This window comes from Erpetoichthys calabaricus, chromosome 10 (genome assembly GCF_900747795.2).
Source record: "Erpetoichthys calabaricus chromosome 10, fErpCal1.3, whole genome shotgun sequence".
In the NCBI taxonomy this organism is placed as follows: domain Eukaryota; kingdom Metazoa; phylum Chordata; class Cladistia; order Polypteriformes; family Polypteridae; genus Erpetoichthys; species Erpetoichthys calabaricus.
In genome coordinates, this window is record NC_041403.2 from 167,038,974 (window position 1) to 167,056,487 (window position 17,514).

Below are 17,514 nucleotides of genomic sequence, written 5' to 3' on the forward strand. Positions count from 1 at the left end.
TAATGACAGAGTTTGAACTTGAAATCCGTTTGGGTCACCGGCATCTAAAGAAAGGAAATGTGGAAAGCTGGCCCATGACCACACCGAGTTATACAGGGAAGAGAAATCGTAGGAGGGCGCAGTGGGCAGAAGTAACCTCAGGCGCCAAGTGTGTGGGATGTCGATGGGTTGGGTAGCACAGCCCATGGCATGTATAGTGCCTATTAAAAAGTATTCACCTCCTTGGAAGTTTTCACATTTTGTTGTTATACCACACTGACGCATAGTGGATTGAAATTTGCTTTTTTGGACGGTGGTCAACAGAAAAAGACTCTTTAATGTCAAAGTGAAAGCAGTTTTCTGCAAAGTGGTCTAAGATGCTTACAAATAATAAAGTACAGAATCTCTTAAGTATTCACCCCCTTTATTGTGTCACACCTAAATCACCACTCAGGCAGCCAAATGGTTTTTAGAAGTTCCATCATTAGTTCATTGGAGATCACCTGCCTGGCATTTCAGCTACCATGTATACTCGTGTATAAGTCGGGTCTTGAAACCTGAAAAATCGATCATAAAAACAGACCCCGAAAATGCGACAATTTTTTTGCCCCCTCCAATCTCACATCAGTTTCTCAGACACATTGAATTTTGTTGCCGCACCGCAGTTACTAATTTCTTTTGCCACTTCAATGACATTTAATTTAAAACCAGCTTCATATTTTCTTCTGAATGAACGCTCCATCATAGATAAGGGATGCTCTTATGATAAAGGTGCATGAGAGTGCGAGATACAAAAAAACACAAATCGGTACAAACGTCACTTTGGAATAGTTTGGCTATCACCGTGTGGTCACGTAGGTACAATACATAGAAAACAAAGGCCGTGTGCTCCGTGGTGACTCTGTCAGGTGGGCGTTAGCATATCGTAATCTCTTGGACCAATAGTGTGAGTTTTCTGCATTCGACTTATACAACCAATATTATAAAATGCCGGAAATTATACAATAAAATCACGTCCCAACTTATTCACGGGAGAACTTATCTGCGAGTATATACAGTGATTGTATCTGGAAACTCCAGCTTATGGTGGCCTAACTTACAAAATAAAGACAATCGCTCTAAGCAACTCTCTGCCGAAAAGCACAAGTCTTGGGACAGAGAAAAGGAAATAACCAGCATATCCAGTTAAATCAGTCATGGAGAAATGGAAAGAGTGTGGCGCAGCTGTAAATCTGCTGGGATAAGCTGTACACAAAAGCTGAAGAAGACCAACTCTGTAGGCCAACAGGAGACCTTCGAGAGCTCTGAAGGAGGCACAAGTTACGGTGGATGAGACTGGAGAAACGGTACGGACATCATGTGTTCCAGAGAGCTTCACCAGTCGCACCTTTATGGGATGAATGGCAAAGAGAACAGGCCACTTGGCCCAACAAAGCCCACCAGTCCTATCCACTTACCTCTTCTAAAATAACATCAAGTCTAGATTTGAAAGTCGCTAATGTCCAACTGTCTACCACACTACTTGGTAGCTTATTCCATGTGTCTCTGGTTTTCTGTGTACAGAGAAACTTCCTAATGTTTGTGCCAAATTTACTTTTAATAAATTTCTGCTTGTGTTTCCGTGTTCTTGATGAATTTGATCCACTGGAGTAGTTCCCTTAATTTTAAACACTTCAGTGATGTCTCCTCGTAATCTCCTTTTGCTTAAACTGTAAAGGTTCAGCTCTTTTAATCTTTCCTCATAACTCATCCCCTGTAGCCCTGGACTCGGCCGAGTTGCTCTTCCTTTAACTTTTTCTAGTGCTGAAATATCCTTTTTATAGCTCTGAGACCAAAACTGCCCCCCGTACTCCAGCTGAGGCCTCACCAGTGTGTTATAAAGCTTGAGCAGAACCTCCTGTGCCTTGTACTCCACACATCAAGGCGCTATATGGTATAATGTGACATTCTGTGGGCCTTCTTAATGTCTTCTGAACACTGTCTGCCAGTTGATACTGTTTAGTTCACTGAGTCCTAAATCCGTCTGATAAGGTGGAATTTCGATTTTCAAACCTAACATTTTTACTTCCTACGTGTAATACTTACATTAAAAAACACACAGGACATCTTGGCAGGAGGCACTTGGGAGTCTCTGTAGTCCGCTTGAAGGAGTTTCAATGGTATGATGAGATAATTGAGCTTTTTGGCCTTTAGAAGTGTTTGGCACAATTTCCACCATGAAGCATAGTGATGGCAGCATCTTGCCATGGGGATATTTCTATGCCGCAGGTCTGGGAGGGCTTGTGAGAGTAAAATGAATGCAGTATGATACAAGGAAAACCTGACAGTCTGCAAAAAAACTGCACATTGGTAGATACTTTGTTTTCCATCGTGACAAAGCTGCACAGCAGTGGCTTAAAAACTATAATGTTAATGTCTTGGAGTGGCTGATTCTGAATCCCATGGAGGATGTGTGGCCAAACCTGTGTCACAAAAGACTCCAGACAATCACAGAGGTTTGGGGCAGCCACCCGTATAATATGATCCTGGCCGTAAAAGGTGTGTAAAGACTGAGTTGTTTACAAGACTGAGTCCAAAACAGAACTGAATATTCGGAGGTAAGATGGCGGTTTTAAGGGCTAGCAGAGGAAAAGATTGGAAGTGACACCCTCAGAGGCACCGGAACTGGAAGTGATGTCATCAGAGGCACCGGAACCTGGCGGATTTCCTGGGAATGGTCTGTGAGAGACTGAGAGAGACAGTCGGCACACTCCGCCACCCCCTGGTCTGATGTAGTATTACGGTTACTCAAGTCCTTTAGCTGCCTCCTAATCGCACGGGTGTGTGACACCTGATAAAGACCGTTTAGTCACAATGTGGCCTGAGAGATCTTTGAGCAGTTTTGCAAAGAACGATCAGAGAGGAAGATGGCAGAGCTGATAGAGCGAGACCTGCGCATATGTACAGACACCAGGCTGTCGTGATTTCCATCTGGTAAATACTGACTTGAGGGAGTTGAATACTTTTGCGATCAATTATTGTGTTCTATATTTGTAAGTCATTCAGACTACTTGCAAAGATCTCATTTTACTTTGACATTCAAAAGTCTTTATTTGACCCCGGGGGGGTGTTTCTGTTGATCAGTGTCAAAAAAAATGGAATATTACTTCCTGCTTGATTTAGTGTTGTATATCAATAAAAATGTGAAAACTTCCCAAAGGTGCTTACTTTGTAATGGCAGAGTGTAGAGGCTGTAAAGGAATTCAGTGCTGTTTGGACTTTTTTTTCATATGAGGGACATTCAAAAAGTTTCTGCACTTTTATATTTTCGTTGGAAATGGTGAAGGTGGGATGGAGGAGTAGTAATTGGGCATTAAAAAGTTGGTACGACGCTGGGAAAATTGTATCATAAGGGAAGGTAACCATGTAGTAGAAAAGCGATGTCATATGTTTTTGAAATTCTTAATAGAATTAAAGTGCGGAAACGTTTTGAACGTCCCTCGTATTATGCAGTGTCACAGTATGGAATTTTAAATAACTGATCATTGTCCCATTGATAAAACGTACACACTAAAAATCTGTAAAAATAAATAAATAAATAAATAAATAAGGTCCTTACAGATTAATATGTAAAATGTAAAAAATGGACTTTTCTTACAAAATATCAAATTGTGTGTGATGCTCATAAAACTGACTCCATCTCCATAGTCACAGTGTTCCCACTTACATTCAAATCCTAAACTTGGTTATTGCAGCCATTAGCAATCGTAATGAGAAATAAAATTCAGATCTGGGTACGATAATTGGAAATCAAAGGAAGGGAGACCACCATTTATAGAAAGCTAAATAAAATCCCCATTGACCACAGTGAAGTCCGTCATTAAGATGTAAAGAAAATATCACACATTTACAAACCTTAATAATCTTGGCTAGTCACAAGGCCATTTTAATAATTTATTTTATTTATATAGCGTCTTTCCCATACTCGAGGTGCTTTTAAGACACCACTGAAGGAGTAACAGGTTCCCATAGCTGATATGGCAACCTGTTCTTAAAGATGACAGTTCCTTAATGCCAGAGTGGCAAAATAAAAGCCATTGTTACAAAATGCTTGTATGGCATCTTTTGTACAGTTTGCCAAAACGTATCTGGAACTCTCTGTGAGCAGATGGGCAGGACGTCCTATAGTCTGATTAAGTTAACATTGACCCTTATTTTTTTGAGTCTGGGTTAAGCACTAAAACCACACACCATTACTGATAGTGATGATGGCAGCAGCATGCCATGGTAATGCTTTTCTGTGGCTAATTTAAAAATTTAACAGCAAATTAAGGAAAAGCAATGTAGCTTTGTAGTTTGAATGGGACCCGGCACTAGGGGAAAAGATTTCCCCAATCAACAGGACAATGATTCAAAATATACACCTAAAGATTGTATTTTATAACAAAACACTTCATGGTATGCAATGATTAGGCCACACATCTCCAGTCAGTGGAGAATAAGTGTCAGGGTTTGCAAAGAGCTCATGATCAATGACCTCTGCGCGAAGGGAGCATCTGCATTCACAGGGAATAAAATATACAGTTGACATAAAGTGGAGACTCGCACCACAATGTAAACTTAAATAAAATGATAGATAGGGTTTTCTTTCTCCTCAGAGGGAAATTTGCTTTTTACAGAGGCTCATTAAATAATATATATATATTCGGAAATGGAAGAGATATAAAATGACCATCAATTGCCCTCGGTCTGGAGCTCCAGTCAAGATCTTGCCTCATGGGGTGAGAGGATGATCATGAGAAAGGTGAGGGATCAGCCCAAAACTACACGGGAGGAGCTTGTTAATAATCTGAAGGCAGTTGGGAGACCACCACAGACGCCAAGAACACCACTGGTAACACCCTACGCCGTAATGAATTGGAATCTTGTGGTGCCCGCAAGGTCCCCCTGCTCAAGAAGGCACATGTGCAGGCCTGGACGTTCACTGGCAAATTTAAGATGGGAAGCTGATCCCTCACCTTTCTCATGATTATCCTCACCCCATGAGGCATGGAGCTCCAGACCGAGGGCGATCGATGGTCATTTTATGTTTCTTCCATTTATGAATAATCACACCAACAACAGATGTCACCTTCTCACCAAGCCTCTTGCTGATGGTCTTGTAGCCCATTCCAGCCTTGTCCCTGATGTCCTTTGACAGCTGTTTGGTGTTGAACGTGGTGATGGAGAGGCTGGAATGGAAAAAATTGATTCTGTGGACAGGTGGGCTTTATACACATCACGAGTTGAGATCAGGAGTATCTGGAATTCATTGATTTGTTTGATGGGCACACAGCCAATCTGTGGGAGCCAGAATTCTGGCTGGGTTGTAGGGGATCAAATCCTTATTTCTCTCAATGACATGCAAATCAATTTATAACTTTGATGTAATGTATTTTTTCTGGATTTTTAGTTGTTATTCTGTCTCCCTCCATTAAAATGAAACTACCATAAAAATGAGAGACAGTTCATTTCTTTGTAAAGGAGTAAACATACAAATTCAGCAGTGCGGCGGTTCTCAAACTGTGGGGCGTGAATGTTGTCGTATGTAGCGCAATTTCGCTATTCGTAGGAAAATTTTAAACTTGTAGCAGTGTATCGGCAGCAAAAAATATAGGAATAAATTTTATTAGGGTTTCAAAAAAACATTAGGGGGGCGCGATTAAAACTGTTATGAAAACTCGGGTCACAAATACTTAAAGGTTGAGAAATGCTGCAGCAGTGGATCAAATACTTATTTCCCCCACTGTATGAGTGTATATAGTGCTTTATTTGTCCTGGGGAAAAGTCATGCATGATAGGATTTGTTAGAAATGGAGAGTAACACCTGAAGATCCCGCTGAAAGATCCTAGAAAAAATGAACCTGTGTAGATGGACAAGCTTCTGGTCTAGTTGACCTAAGCGGCTCTCCGCCTGGACCCCCTCCCTGGGCCTTACACAGTGTGACATGGGGCTGGCTATTGTCTGTGATTGTGGTGCCATTATGTGTCTGTCTGACATTAGGCCTCTTACCACTGACACGATTGTTAATGTGAGGGGGGCCAACCTCATCAGTTTAGGAATGGCTCCAAACAATACAGCTGAGTGCTAAGAAGAAGGGGAGAAGCAGAAGCAGGGTTAGTACAGTAGTTTCAGTTTAGACTTGTAAATGTTAAGACTGTGTACGCCATGTACTGCTGTATTAATAGCTCTTAACAGAGGTCTGCTTTGTGTCTGTACTCGTGGTCTGATGCTCAGGCTGACAGGACAGCCTTTCTGCTGACTGAATGTTCACGTGAGAGTTTTGGTTTCTGCCTTCTTTGACAGTTTTATTTAAGTGTGTAATTGTAAGAAGACAGCCATCTTGTGATCATAGTGCAGGCTGAGAATCACCGGCATTAGAATGTTCAATAAGATTAGGGGCAGGGGGGCTGAGCTATTTATGACTATCTCTGTATCTATATATATATAAAATTCACGTTTGAAACGGAAGTTACGTACGACCACGTGATATGGAAATTACGTATGAAACGGAAATTATGTATGACCACACGATATGGAAATTACCTATGACCACAGAACATATTATAATACAGGCACTAATGACTTCGTTTGTGGATGCCATTTTTATATCGTCTTTACGAATTGTTATTATTTGTGTGCGCCCCGCATTGCCCTCTCCCACCCCTCCTGTCTGGACTACAGCGCTGAGCCGTCCGCCGCCAGGCGCGTTCTGACAGCAAAGTTTTATTTATTTGTCCACGTGACTGTTGCTGAAACTGCCACATTGTAACTTTTTTTTAGTTGGCAGTACTTGATAGTAGAAGAGATGAGGAAAACAGCTTTGCGTCTTTCTACTTTTTAACTGCGCCGAGCTGTAAACAATGTGAAGACGAGACCACCTTCAGCGGCGAGGGGTCGTGAGAACAAAATGGACACTGGGAGGCGCGGAATGTCTTCGCAGTTTCGGGCAGCGTCCTCTCTTCTTGCACTGTTTGTGACACTTCAAGTCCCCCGTCGGCTCCTGGGAGAGTGGAAATCTTTGCAAATGAGTGTAATCGGCGCCATCGAAGCAGGACTCTGTTTGTAAATTGCCCTGCATGACTACTTACTGTCCCTTAAGGTAAGTTCGGGTCACTAAAACCCCACAACATTCAAGGTTGCTTTTGTGATTAATTATTTTAACAAGTACATCACAGGCATGTAGTGCAAGGTTGTCAGGCAAAAATTTGGACGATCACATAGAAAATGTAATTTCTATCCCTTTCACAAGGGATCTACTACTTACCTGTTGTGTTATAGCGCCTTTAAAATGTAGTTTACCCGAAACCACTCCAGTAGTGCTCAATGTATCTTTACTTCTTAAATGTTATTGTTTTACTGTTTAATAACTTACAGACTACATTTTATTTTTTTCCCTTGCACTCAGTGAGCGAAGCCACTGGGTAATTAACCAGTTATTAAAAAAAAAAAAAATCTTGGAAGGGGGTGAGATGTGATTTTCTCGGAGAGACACTTGTACGTTCCACAAGACAAGTCCACGCCCGGGGCCGGAAATAAAGGACAAAGTAGAACATCGTAAAGAATTCAAAATGTTGGTGTGGCACACATGCAGAACAGGTTAGAGATGATGGAATGTACGAAAATTCTAAAGTCTCAAAAAAAGGATAGGAAAGATTGCATTAGCACAAACAAACGGAAAATGTTACTCTGTGAAATAACGGAACAACAAAAAGAGATCGAATATATTGTTCGGATTTAAACTGTAAGTCGGAGACTTGTAGATCGTTTAATTCATGTTGTCAGCCAGAATTAAGATTCCAAAAACGCTGGCGCGGTATGAAGTCCCGTGAGACGGAGACTTTTAACATGAGATTCTTTCAAGTCACGTCCTACTTACAACTATTTTCAAACAAGACCACCATCATCTAACCTCTCAGTCACATGAATGCTTTTGTCAGACACACTTCCTGCGCTCTCCGCTTTTATAAAGTTTATCAGGACAATAATTTTATACCTTCTAGATGACATGTCAACGACAAAGCGAAGAAGAAAGAGCATGGACAGACATTCAAAAAAGTTGTTTTATTTATTAGAGAGAAAGAAACGATATTCACTCACAGGCAGTTATACGCTGCGTTGTCACGAGGTACGTCCAAACACTGAATCAAAATTCAATGCAATCTTGAAGAAAAGTTAATTCCAAATATTGTTTTTACTAAAGTTTTAAAGTGAAAGTGAAAATAACACATATGTAACAATTCCCATGAAAATAACAATCTCTTTAAATTGTATATCCAGTTAACCAAACCCTAACCGAAGCCCCCAGTATTCTAAAAGGAGAACTGTATAACTGGTATAACTAGAAGTCAATGTATTAGTATAGAAACTGGAGTCATATGGCCGTACCTCCAAGTTCTAGTTGTGATTTGAGAAGAAGCCTTTTGAATTTGGCGTATACTGGAAAAGCGATGATTTGACGCTACCAACACAAGTTAGCCAGTGCACAAAAGCAGCCTTACTGGAGCATCCAGCATTCCATAATTCCTCTACTAGAGGTTAGAGGTCATGCATGAGTAGGTGTGATAGGTATTGTAGGAAATTAAAAATTTGATACGCGTTGTGATCTTTTATCACAGTGTGGTATTCTTTGCAGTGTTCTTAGTGCTGGTGCTAATTATTGGGTTTCACTATGCAGTTTGCTACTTATTAGACCATGCTATGACGTCAAGTTGTACACTAGCAAAAATATGGTGCAAAGCAATGTATGGATCTATAGAAAATACAAGAGCTAGTTTTATTTGACTTAAACTTTTAATTACTCGCAACTCTTTTGCATTGAATACAGTAGTAAGTTGCAACTCAAAAGCAGGCAACCCACAGCGCAAAATGGGTCAAAACCCATAGTTTTTGCTAAAATCTATACCCTCTACTGGTGTTTCTGTATGTGAAGAAATCCTTTCTAACAATTGCATGGTTATTCACCCTTGACCAGTTTCTACGTGTGCCCCACGTTCTGTATCTTCTTCGAAGAGCTTGGCCTTTAAGTAATGGCTGTCAGTCGTGTCACCTCTTAAATTCTGTTTGCTTAACGAAACACTTTCTCAAACACGGACTCTTTTAAAGCCTTTATAGTATTGAAGTTGTTGTTGAAAATGAGCTCAGAAGTTAAACTCCACTACTGCTTACATAGGATTCCTTTAGTTTAGCTTTTTGAAGTCGTGGTACTTGTAGCCATTAGCTGGGCAATATGCTTTACTGTGACTTTACTCCCCCAGGAACGGAAAATAGTCTGCTTGAAGAAAGACCTGTGCCAGGTGTTTAAAGGTAGACCTTAGCCAAGTAGACGAGGACAGGATACTGAATCTCTCCAGCAGCTCTTCCCTCTATTGCTTTCCCAATTTCAGCTTCTCTTCCGTGGCTTCCTCTTCAAACAATGTATGGTTTGTTTAAGCCCCTTCCTATCTTACCGACCTCCATCACGCATGCGGGTCACGTTCCAGGTTCATCTAAAGTAAGTAGTACCACCCCAGGATGAGAGGAGGACTCTGTCGTGAATGATCATGTCTCCTTCCCCCCCCCCCCCTCACTGCCTCAAGGATCCACCCCTTGAGGCCACTGAAGCCATTGAAGCCCCGCCTCTTACAATCTGCCCGGTATAAAAGCTGAATGCTCTCGGAAGGCAGAGTCGCATTTCAGTGTGGACCAAAGCCAGAGCTTGCTGTCGCATCATTCTAAGAGAAGGACTCTTCATTTCAAATGGTGCATTAAGGCGCATATTTTTTTTTTTAATTGATTTTCTTGATCAAACAGGGATTTGCCCAGTTGGCACCCCAAGCATTTGGCTTTGCCTCGCCTCTTCATTTGCCACCTTTTACACCCTTACTCTCCCTCACGATCACTTAGGTCCTCTGACCAGACGTTACTGGTCATGCTGAGGTCTCCACGTAAGCTCAGAGTGGACCGTACGTACCCTTGAAGTAGCTGCCTGCCCCTAAGCTTTGGCATGGCCTACCCTTTTATATTGGGTCTGCATCAGCCTTGGTCACTTTTAAATCTAGTCTAAAAAGTCATTGCCTTAGCTTTTTAAACTTGCACAAGGGTAGTTTTTGAAATTTATTTATATATTGTGGTGTTTTTATTTATCTATATATTGGTGTAATTATGGCAAATGTACAGCATTTTGGTGAACTGCTGTTGTTTTAAGTGTGCTCTATAAATAAAATTGACTTGACTTAACTTTACCTCTTCTTCTCTTCCTAACCAGATGAGATCTCAACAGAATATTTATTTGTTTAACTGAACGTAACGAGAGTGTTTTATGTCGGGGTTTATGTCATTGTTGTTCTCTTTGAACTAGGGCTTCTTATTGTTTTAGGGAAGTAAGCAAATATTTCAGTTTCTGTTTATTTTAAATACTAGGGGGCTTCGCTTGCCAACCCCCCGCCTCTGCTCTGTGCCAGCCACTTCTCGTCTCTGCCGCTCCCGTATGTGGATTTCACTTTCACCAAATAACAAAACTTTTAATTCTTGTGGATACGCCTCTTGAAACACTACTTTTCCCTGATGGCAACACGAATTAGATGATCTACAAGTCTGCAACTTAAACTTTAAGGCTGACCAATTTCTACATACTTCTGTCATATCACCTCTGTCCATATATTCGATCTCCTTTCGCTTTTACCTTTTCTTCAATATCGCATTGAATTTTGATTCCGTGTTTGGAATGACATCGTGACAACGCCACGTATAACTGCCCGCGAGTGAATATCATTTCTTTCTCTCTACACGAACTGTGTCTGACAATAGCATTCACACAAATGAGAAATGATCGTGTGCGTGACTGTAAATGTTTTAGATGTCGGCAGGACTTTTCCAAATCTCTTTGCATAAAGTCATGTCTCACGGGGCTTGAAATTTTCTCTATCGGGATTTCACTTTCACCAAGCAACAGATCTTTTAATTCTTGTGGATAGGCCTCTTCATTGAAACACGACTTTTCCCTGATGGCAGCACGAATTAGACGACCTACAAGTTTCCAACTTAAAGTTTAAATCTGAGCAATATATTCGATCTGTTTTCGCTGTTCCATTATTTCACAGAGTAATAATTTCTGTTCGTTTACGCTAATGCAATCCTTACTATCCTTTTTTTTGAGACTTTCGAATTTTTGTACTTCCATTATCTCTAACCTGCTGTGCTTGTGTATCGCGCCAATGTTTTTGAATTCTTTACGACGTTCTGCTTTGTCATCTACTCTTTGTCTTTTATTTCAGGCCCTGGCGTGGTTTAAATCTCTTGGCACAAAGTCTCGTCTCGCAGGACGTGAAAGGGTCTGTCTGAGAAAATCACGTCTCGTCTCCTTCCAAGATTTTTTTTATTCTAATTGAGAGACAAGTCTGGCACACTGATGTGCACTTCCCACATACTGTATATAATATAAAGTATAGCTTTTTTTTTAAAAAAAATCCTTATTTTTACAAAGAAGATAATACATTCATTAGGCTTACATGTTTTATATGGATGACAGATAACAGAAATCCAAATTTAACAGAAAACTTAACCAGGAGTGCACATGCGTGAAATGTCTGGGTCGATACTCCTAGCTGGTGTCCTGTGCCAAGCCTGCTCTTACCAGGATCACACAACATGACGTTCTTGTAGCAGCTAAAGTCAGTTTAGAGTCGGGAGGGCCAGAGTTTATTGGACATTAACAAGGCCAGAACCCAACTGGTGCAGGCCACAATTGTGCAGCCCTACTGATATAAATTTTATTTTAATAATTAATTTTTCCTATGAATACAGGTGAAACGCATCAAGCAACAAAAAAAAGGGATTGTCACCAACATGGACATTTTTAAAGCTTGTATAGAGGCATTATTGAGAAGTACTCCTGTTTTACTAATGGAGTCGCAGGGAGCCAGGACAGGGACGTCTACCTCTCTCTCTCTGTGTTTTACTTGGGATTTATTCATCCATTTTTCCTGCTGTCTTTATTTTTCTTTTAGTTTATTCTTTTGTGTTTTTCAGCTGTTGGACAGAAAACCAAAAGAGAAGAAAAGTGGATTTGGCGGCCCAGTGCTCAGTTCTCTGTATCAAGAAGAAACGATCCGGTAATTGTCTTGCACATTAGTCCCAAGTGACGGTAGGGCTGAATTAAGGCTTTATGGTGTGCCATCACGATGCCCCTCTCTGGTAGCTTACCTTTACTCAGTTTGGTACCAAAGGGAACTCCACACTAGGCCTCTCCTGCAGGTGCTGCCGTTCCATCTCCCATTCCCAAAGATGTCTGGTGTAGTGACATAGGGTGTGTGCTCCACTCCAGCTGTATTGCGATGCCCGTCATGTTTCCCAGAATACTTCAGAGTTCACCGTTTCCAGCCTGTCTTCAGTAACGTGGTGAATGTGGAACAGAATGTTATACTTTGCATCTTGGGACTGGCACTTTTTTATAACAGATTCGCTCCAGAAAGTTTAGGGTTTAATTACTTAATGCAGCAAGAGCCCTGAGCTGTGGTAAGCCGATCTGAGCAGCCAATGTGTGACTGGCTTTTGTGAATTTGGGGAACCTTTGGCTGATTAACAATCTCTGCCATTAGTGGGAGATGATGGGCCAGCTACCAATTAGGGGTTTCACTGGTTCACTGGCTTCCAATTTCCTCTAACATTCCTGAGCTCTCTTGGCATTCAAACTCTGCTAATAAATCTTAGTTTTTCTTAATTTAAAGCAGGCAGAAAAAAGTTATTGTGGCTAAAAACATTTTTAAGTCGTAATTAATTCTTTTGGCACACGCGCGTTTTCAGTCACTTCAGACCATTTCACTTTTTAAGAGACCAATGGCTGCCCATTAGTGTTCCAGCAGAGCTGAACGTTGTTTGCCCCTGAACCTTTCATCAGATTCGGCTTCCTAGTGTGCAGGGTCCTCCCCAGTATCGTGTGTGTGTGTGTTTTAAACTAATAACATCTCATCCTAAAGAGCTTTTAACTTGCGAGTCCCTTCCACCTTCATGATGGAGGCCGTCTTGACTCTGAGCTCTAACCCACCACTCTTTTTTCCCCCCCTTCACCTTTTAAAATGGTTGTCATTTACTTTATGGGTTGTGAGTGGGATGCAGAAATGTTTATCCTGCCCAGCAGGACAGCATGCATTTTGAAATCTAATTAATTTAAGACATTTTAAAAATCCATACAGATGGCTCAAATGCTGCACTGTGTAGCAGGGTTTGACTAAAAGCCTATAATTTTTTTTTCCTTCAACATTATTCTCTCCAGCGAGGTCCTGAAATCAAGACCGGGAATTGGGGAAGTTTTCACTCCCATAATTTAGCCTAGAAGAGGTGTGTATATTTATTCTAATATAAAAAAATGTTTTGGAGGAGAGTGGGGATATACAGTGGATATAGAAAAGAATCCCCCCCTTCGAAATATTCCCATTTTTTTGCTTTACAGCCTTAAATGTAAACACACAAACGAAGATTTTTTCCAGCTTTACTTACTCATTGCCGTCTCTAACATCCAAGTGAAAGATATCACAGCTACAGTTCAGAAGAATTAAAAAAAATAAAAAACCTCAGATGAATTAAGGACCCCCCCCCCCCCCCAAACTCAATCAGGTGTAAGGGCCCCCCATTCCCATTGCGGTTACTGGCTTCCTTCCACCTGTGATCAATTGTAATGAGTGTGATTAGTGAAGCTGTTCCTGGACCATTCATTCCCTTGCTTGGTAGTGCCACTGACAGCACACAACGGACTATGGGTGGCAGGCCACTTTCAAAAGATCTCGGGGAGAGAGTTGTGGACGGACAGAAGGCAGGAGATGGAGACAACAGAATCTCAAAGGCTTTATCAATCCCAAGGAGCTCAGTAAAGTCCATCATAAAGAAGTGTTTGGTACCACTAGGACCCTCCCTGGATCCTCCAAAGTGGTGGAAGAGCGAGGAGGAAACTGGTAAGAGAGGCTACCAAGAGGCCAATGGCCACTTTGAAGGAGTTACAGGATTTTCTGGCAAAGAGTGGTCATTAATGGTGTGCAGGTGACAACAATTTCAGAAGCGCTCTACAATTGTGGTTTGTTCGGGAGGGTCGCACTTCTCAAGAAAGGCCACATTAAGGCTCGTTTGAGCTTTGCCAGAATGCACCCTGAAGATTCTGATGCCAAGTGGAAAAAGGTCTTATGGTCAGATGAGACCAAAATCAAACTATTTGGCCTCAATACCAAACGGTACACCAATGCAGTTCACCATCCACAACACACCATACCTACAGTAAAGCATGGAGGGGGCAGCATCCAGTCGTGGGGGGCCTGGGGCTCTCGTTAGGGTAGAAGGAAAAATGGACGGGGCAAAATACCATCAAATTCTGGAGGAAAACCTGCTATCCTCTGCCAGAAAGGTGAAGATGGGCAGAATGTTCACCTCTTAACACAACAACGACCCGAAGCACACAGCAAAATTGACCACACAGTGGCTGTAGGAGAAAAAAGTGAATGTCCTCATGTGGCCAGTCAGAGCCCAGACATAAATCACACTGAAAATCTATGGAAAGATCTGAAGATAGCAGAACACCAACGCTCACCATCCAATGTGACCGCACTTGAACAGTTCTGTAAAGAAGAGTGGGGGGCAAATATTACACAATCTAGGTGTGCAAAGCTGATAGAGAAGAATCAACAGACTCAAGGCTGTCATTAAAGCAAAAGGGGGGGTGATCCTTTATTAATCTCAGTAGGTCTTGGTTTTGATTTTTATAACTTTTTTGAACTGTAGCTGTGATATCTTTCACTTGGATGTTAGAGGTTGGGTTGAGTAAGTAAAGCTGGGAAGAAATATTGGTTTGTGTGTTTTCATTTAAGGCTATAAAGCAAAAATAAATGGGAATATTTCGAATGGGGGGATTCTTTTCTATACCCACTGTATGTCACTAGTGTGGAAATGAGCTAATAAAATGTAATGTTAAAAGATCACCATATTGACAAATCTGTTTGAAGGTAAAGTGTGCCACCTAAACTCCTTTTTGCCACTTGTGACGAGTTTTGAAAAGACGGCCTAACCTGCTGAGTGGGCTCTCCAGACCTTCTCTGAGTAACTCGCCCACGGCAGATATCACTTACCTTCTAGCCCATGATAACCATTTACTTAGGTCTGTTTTATTCTGCTTTCAAAAGCTTCCTAGAAGACTAGCACACCTGCAAGTGTCATCCCTGGACCTTAACATCTCTAACTACTGACTACCTGTGTTTGGCCTGGATGTAGCAATTAGACTTGACTGTTTAATTTGCCTGCTGAAATACTCAGTAGCCTTGTGTGTCTCGCTCAGTGTCCTTAGCAAATATTGTTCTTCCTGAAGTCAACTTTCAGACTTGTACTTTTCATAGTCATTCCCAATAATCCACTGTTCTACTTTTTTGATGGCCAGTTTTGTCAGCAACCAACATAATTCTTGCTGTAAGCTTCCCCCAAACAGCTACCCCATCTGGATATTTTTGCGGTTTTATGACAGATATCCATACTGAGTACATCGGGCTGGACTGTGCCAAAATGAATGGCCCTCCTGTTTGACTGTCATGATGTTTAAGTCCTGCACATCACCGTTTTCTAGAAATATGGCTTTTAATAAACAATCACATCCCACCCCCATCCTGGAAAACATTGAGAGCCCACAGTTAGCACACTGTCAAGTGATCGATTGGTCAAACCCTGCCCATTTTTGACTAAGCTGTTGAAGGGGAACCCCTGACAGTAGGGCTTTGAAAACTGATTGATTAGCTGTTCCCGGCCCAGTTTGACCGTAAAAGGTCAGGTAGCGATCTGCCCTGAGATGCTGCCTTTTGCACACCATGGATTTCTAGCACAGTTCATATGCCAGTTTTCCTTGGATATGACTGATGTCTGCCTTAGACTTGCTCACAGCGCACAGCAAATATTCCACTTGCTGCAGTCTTAGCCAAACATCCAGTTAGTTCTGCTGGAGGAATTAGTCCCGTGTAAGCTGTTAGCACAACCTGTCCCAATTTTTGTGTTTTTACTAGTTTGATTCTTTGTTATTGCTGTCATAATTCTGCTTAAGCTGTAAATTAAAAGTCTTGACTTTCACCACATTATATGTGTGTGTACGTGTGTGTATTATATATATATATATATATATATATATATATATATATATATATATATATATATATATATATAATCATGGCATTCGTAGTCTGAATCACAATCTGATTGTATGGGTGGTTACCTACCAGGTAACGCTTGTGGTTGGTCAGCAAGTCGGCTATCATATATATATATAAAATCATAAGCCTAAAAGTGCAACAATTTTATGTCACGCTTTAAATTGGGCTTATTTTAATACCTACATATATATGTTTGGTATCATTCTTTTCAGAATTTATCGAAATTTAGATTTAACCACGCTTGGGGCCAGCTGTACAGGCTTTTAAATGTTCAATGCCCCGTGTGAGATGCAGTCCACGTGGCACGGCAGCAGCAGCAAGCCAGCAGCTGATTGAGTGAAGAGGAGGAAAAAAAAAAAAAAACTATTTGTTTTCCATTGTATCACCATTTAAGAGGGGGTTTCGGAGGAGTGACGCGTCTCCTTGGGGTGCATTCAGCCACCCTCTTCACACCAGGAGCGGCAGAGATGTGAAGTGGCTGGCGTATAGCACAGGCCTGGGGGGTTGGAAAGCAAAGCGAGCAGGAGGGAACCCCCTAGTGTGTGTGTGTGCTTGTGTGTATGTATGTACATATATATATATATATATATATATATATATATATATATATATATATATATATATATATATAAATAATACACATAAACTAGCTGTCCCCCGCGGCTGCACCCGCATAGTAGTGGAACAGGAAAGTGAGGATGGCCCCAACCGGCTCTCCACACCTGACGTCATGGTCCCCTCTCTCCTCTGCCCACAGCCTCTGTCTTGAATTAGCATGAATATATCTCTCCTGCAAGCTAACTTTGATTCTTGGTGCAATGAGAGAAGTCACAAAATCAACCAGAATGTTCAAACAAATTACAGGAAAAAAAATCACGATCTAAATCCATTAAGTAGTCCTCTCATTCGCTAGCTAGACGAGTGTAAGATACACCCTGAGGCTGGCGTGTGAGTGAGGAGACCCCCCGCTCGGCCCACTGTGTGTCTCTCGGATTTGCGCAAATAAATTGGTACCACAAGCGAACTTTGATACTTAGCGTGATGAAAAAGATCGCAAAATCAACTAGAATGCTCAAGGAAATTATAGAAAAAAACCCGCTGCTGCTTTTAAATAGTTCTCTCATGAAAAGCGGACAGACATACAGACTGACAGACGTTAGATAGATAATCTATCTGTCTATATATAAAATCCATCTATATATGCATATGTCTATCTATCTATCTCTGCATATATATATATATATATTTCTCTCTCACACACACATATATATATATATACATACACACACACACACAAAGTAGAGGTATTGTACTACAGAGAGCGATTTAGAGATACAATTATCTCTATAGACTAAAGTCTTCTGG

The 17,514-nt window shown here is 41.2% G+C and overlaps 1 protein-coding gene across 1 annotated transcript in view; it reads left to right on the forward strand.

The window, feature by feature from the left end:
* The window catches only part of acbd6 (acyl-CoA binding domain containing 6), a 100,563-nt gene that overhangs the window by 33,448 nt on the left and 49,601 nt on the right, over window positions 1–17,514 (forward strand). Inside the window, exon 4 of the mRNA XM_028812417.2 lies at window positions 12,008–12,090. Coding sequence (XP_028668250.1) covers window positions 12,008–12,090 — 83 coding nt within the window. The remainder of the gene's footprint in view (window positions 1–12,007; window positions 12,091–17,514) is intronic.